This window comes from Rattus norvegicus, chromosome 4 (genome assembly GCF_036323735.1).
Source record: "Rattus norvegicus strain BN/NHsdMcwi chromosome 4, GRCr8, whole genome shotgun sequence".
Lineage (NCBI taxonomy): Eukaryota > Metazoa > Chordata > Mammalia > Rodentia > Muridae > Rattus > Rattus norvegicus.
In genome coordinates, this window is record NC_086022.1 from 119,518,460 (window position 1) to 119,523,220 (window position 4,761).

Sequence of the window (4,761 nt, forward strand, 5' to 3'; positions counted from 1 at the left end):
AATGATTAAGTCAGTCCTTTGCTCCGCCTCCTCCCACCCGCTAAGTTTAAGAGTCTTGCAAACAGCTGGCCCTAGGGATCCTGATTCACAGGTCTCCTGTTCTTTAGTGAGGTGGTCTCTCTCTCTCTCTCCTACTGAGGCCCTTGCACAGCCTGGGAGGTCCTCCTACGCATCTCCCGTGTAGGTTTCCTTAGGGTCTTGCCATGTCCAGCCCAGTGCCCCAGCCTGCTTCCTCAGGCACTCAGGTCCAGCCCGGGGACTTGGGACCCTGTCCGGTGGCTGTTTCCCCAGTAGTCCCGAACCACCTAGCTCGGGGACGCCTGGAGTCCTCCTTCTCTGTTGAGGCCATCCTGGCGAGACCCGAGACTCGTGAGCACTCTGCCACGTCTCTGCCGCTCTCTACCTGCACCAGTCTGAACTTTGGCTCTGTGTCACAGTACCAGGTCCTGCCCTGGGTGTGCTCCACGGGGACTTGGCTGCCCACCTACCTGAGCGTAGGCATCTACCCGATGTGCTCCATGTCCTGCATGCCCGGATTGAATGTGACTCACCTCTTCTGCCAACAGGGCCTCAGACTCACAGGTATCGATATGGAGGTGGTGGCAGATGGTGTCAAAGGGAACTCCTAGAGTTAGCCAGGGGTGATGGTGATGCCTGTAATCACTGCTGTGATTTTATAGCTCTAATAATCATGTCAAATCCAGAAGACAGCTTTTCACAGCGTTCCTTCACATCCCCCTGACTATTTCGTACGTGTGTGTGCATGTGTGTGTGTGTGTGGTTAATTTGTATTCATATGTGTGCAGGCGAGTGCACCTGGATGTGCATGCTAGAGGTCAACATCAGGTGTCTTTAATACCTTTCAGATTCCCCAGAGCTATTTACACTTAAGTACAAGTGGCTGTAAGCAAGGTCTCTGGGAACCAACACCAGGTCCTCTGGAAGAAGAGCAATTAGTTACTCTTAATTGCCAAGCCAACTCTTTAGCTCTTTTCCATCTCAATATTGAGATAGGGCCTCTCACCTAACCTGGAGCTCTCCAGTTTTCTAGATTGGCTGGTCAAACACCTCCCCAAGGCTCCTCCTGTCTGCTTCCTCAAAGCTGTATGTATGTATGTATGTATGTATGTATGTAAGTATGTATGTATGTATGTATATATGAGTACACTGTTGCTCTCTTCAGACACACCAGAAGAGGACATCAGATCCCATTACAGATGGTTGTGAGCCACTATGTGGTTGCTGGGAATTGAACTCCGGACCTCTGGAAGAGCAGTCAGTGCTCTTTACCACTGAGCCATCTCTCCAGCCCCCTCAAAGGCCTTTTCAAAACAAACAAACAACAACAACAATTTGGTGCTGGGAATCAGAATTAGGTCCCCAATTGTGCACCATTTACTGGCTGAATCCTCTCCCTAGTTCTTCTGGGGTTATTTCTACTCCACCTCTTCCAGGCTATCCTATATTGCTTGGCCCAGGGGAAGAGCCTGTGAGGTTTTTTCTCTCTTACCGTGTGTGGGCAGGTGGCTGCTGGTTGACTTCTGCTCTTGGTTGTTCTCTAGGGTCAGAGCTACCTTCCTGTCTAGGCCCTCTGAAACGGGCACCCACTGTGAACCTTCAGGACCACAATACCGAGAGACACCAAAAGAGGGTTCGCACAATGTTTAGCGAGCAGCAGCTGGGAGAGTTGGAGAAGGTATTTGCAAAGCAGCACAACCTGGTGGGGAAGGAGAGAGCCCAGTTGGCTGCCAGGCTGCACTTGACAGAGAACCAGGTGAGAGCAGGGACCTGAGGCTCACACTGTGTAGGTGACACCTGATAGTAAGGGATGGGAAGAAAACATGACCTTTTCCCTCTGGGCTAGGATGATGGGGAGAGAGACCCTATTTTTTTTAAACACATTTCCTATGTAATATTCCTCTCAGGAGTCACATTATAAACATAACCAAAGGTTCCTCTAGTGCTTCCTCCTTTTTGTTTATTGTGTGTGTGGTTGGCATATATGTGTATGTATGTTTTGGCGTGTGTGCAGGCACACACGTGTGCGTATGTGTGGGGGCCTGAGGTTGATGTCAATAATTATTCTTTGGGGGGGGCTAAAGAGATGGATCAGCTCTTAACCACACTGGTGGTTCTTCCAAGGATCCAGGTTCAATTCCCAGCACCCACATAGCAGCTCACAACTGTCTGTAATTCCAGTTCCAGGGGCTCTGACATCCTCACATAGACATACATGCAGGCAGAACACCAATGTACATAAAATAAAAATAAATTATAATACATATACATTACACACACACACACACACACACACACCACCACCACCACCTCCACCATTTCCACTTTGTTCACTGAGGCAGGGTCTCAGTCACACCCAGAGCTAGCTAGCCAGCATAGCTAGTCTCACTGGACCAACTTGCTCAGGGAATCCTGTCTCTGCCTGCTGAGGCCGGAGTTACACACAGGCCACTTGGCATTTAAGTGAATTTCTGGGCATCTGAACTCTGGTCGTTAGATTTATTTATTGTATGTATATGAGTACACTGTAGCTGTCTTCAGACACACCAGAAGAGGACATCGGATCCCATTACAGATGGTTGTGAGCCACCATGTGGTTGCTGGGAATTGAACTCAGGACCTCTGGAAGAGTACTTAGTGCTCTTAGCCACTGAGCCATCTCTCCAGCCCCCCAAACCTCAATTCTTTTTTATTTATTTATTTATTTATTTATTTATTATAAGTACACTGTAACTGTCTTCAGACACACCAGAAGAGGGCATCAGATCTCATTACGGATGGTTGTGAGCCACCATGTGGTTGCTGGGATTTGAACTCAGGACCTCTGGAAGAACAGTCAGTGCTCTTAACCTCTGAGCCATCTCTCCAGCCCCCAAACCTTAATTCTTAATTGATTTTCTCCCCTCTATTTGTTCCTCTCCTCGTCCACGGTCATACCGCCCATGGGGCTACTAAAAATGACGTCATCAGTTTTCCCACTGCCCCTGCTTTACATCCCTACATCCCTAGCGCCCCCTGCTGCATGTTACTGCACCAGCCTCCCACCTGTCTTCTCGCCTCTGCCTTCATTGTTACTTCAGGATTATGTCTCACCCCATTTGCAAGCCTCGAAATGAGCTTTCCTGCCTTGTGTCCATACAGGGTCTTGGGCGTCATGGCCCTTGCTGACCTCTGCCTTTCCTGCCCTTTCTCCCTTGCAGCCATACCCCTCTTTCTGGTCCTTACCTTGAGTTTGGTGTTAACTGAAAGCCATTCTATAGGCTGTCCTCCTGCTCTACCCCATCAGCTACTAGGATGGACCTCACCAGAGCTCCCCCAACCCATGCCTCTGTTTGTGACTCCTCTTTTTTTTTTTTTTTTTTTTTTAAAGATTTTATTTTATGTATGTGAGTACACTGTAGCTGCCTTCAGACACACCAGAAGAGGGCATCAGATCTCATTACAGATGGTTGTGAGCCACCATGTGGTTGCTGGGGTTTGAACTCAGGACCTCGGGAAGAGCAGTCGGTGCTCTTAACCACTGAGCCATCTCTCCAGCCCCATGGTTCTTTGTTTGTTTTTTCTTTTTTTCGGAGCTGGGGACCGAACTCAGGGCCTTGTGCATGCTAGGCAAGCGCTCTACCACTGAGCTAAATCCCCAACCCCAGCCCCATGGTTCTTGAACGCTGCTTTTCTTTCTTTTTTTTTTTTTTCTTTTTTTTCTTTTCTCGGAGCTGGGGACCGAACCCAGGGTCCCCAGAGCTAAGCAAGCGCTCTACCACTGAGCTAAATCCCCAACCCATGACTCCTCTTGTATCTATTATATCTCCTTATTTACACTGGGCCTTCTCCCACTGGATGGTGAGCTGTAGAGGACAGGGGCCATGCCTCTCTGCTCACGGCCATCACTGTCACCATCCTTGAGTATAGCACCAGCATATTGTAGTCATAAGTACTCACTGGGGGCTAGAGACATAGCTCAGTATATGATTGCCTCAAATGCTTGAAGTCCTGCATTCGGTTTCCAGTACCACATAAAATGGGTACAGTGGCACACCTGAAACCCCAGTACAGTGGAGGCAGGGGGACCAGGGGTTCAAGAATATCTTGAGCTACATAGTGAGTTTGAGGCTAGCCTGGGTGATATGAGACTGGATCGAAAAATAACAACAAAAGTACAGACAGGGATGGATGCTCGGTGACTGAGAATTTAGGAATGGCACTTGGGAGGAGTGACAGTGATGGGTAAAGGGGCCTGCTGGCCAAATTCTAATGCCTGTTCATTGCCTCCAATTACAGGTAAGGATCTGGTTCCAGAATCGCAGGGTAAAGTATCAAAAGCAGCAAAAACTGAAGTCACCTCCCCCTGATGCCATGGAGGAGCCCTCCAACAGCTCAGAGGGCAACGTCCGGAATGAAGACGCTGAGGCAGGAGTTGGCAGTTAAGGACCAAGCAAGAGGTCTAATCATGCCATGTGAGCTATCCTTCCTGTGGTACCTGCTGGTCCTCCTGCCCAACATCTCAGTGAAAAGCCTCCATAAGGTCAAAGGACACCAAATGTACTTGATCAAATGGGAGCTCCGGAAGCAGAGCAATGGATTGATCTGTGTCCTTAGCCAGGTTTTACTTCTTGTGGATAGAGGTGTATTGATAACTCATCTCTCCCAGGGTGAGTTAAGGTCTGTAAAGCCCTTACCGAGTACCAGCTCGTGAGGTTTATGGGATGGAGGCTCTGCCCTGAGGATGGAGTCACCAGCTCTTTC

The 4,761-nt window shown here is 49.0% G+C and overlaps 1 protein-coding gene across 1 annotated transcript; it reads left to right on the forward strand.

Annotated features, from left to right (window-relative positions):
• The first annotated feature begins 203 nt into the window (after positions 1 to 203).
• Noto (notochord homeobox) lies at positions 204 to 4,443 on the forward strand. Its single transcript, NM_001192014.1, has 3 exons — positions 204 to 582; positions 1,563 to 1,774; positions 4,297 to 4,443. The coding sequence occupies exons 1-3, from the start codon at positions 204 to 206 to the stop codon at positions 4,441 to 4,443; spliced, it is 738 nt and encodes a 245-aa protein (NP_001178943.1).
• Positions 4,444 to 4,761: the final 318 nt, after the last annotated feature.

Bases quoted from the DNA above. Each gene is read 5' to 3' on its own strand.
- Noto (NM_001192014.1), top strand. From the start codon at position 204: ATGTCCAGCCCAGTGCCCCAGCCTGCTTCCTCAGGCACTCAGGTCCAG. The intron at 583-1,562 runs GTATCGATATGG...GTTGTTCTCTAG, and splicing joins ACAGGGCCTCAGACTCACAG to GGTCAGAGCTACCTTCCTGT. The intron at 1,775-4,296 runs GTGAGAGCAGGG...CTCCAATTACAG, and splicing joins TGCACTTGACAGAGAACCAG to GTAAGGATCTGGTTCCAGAA.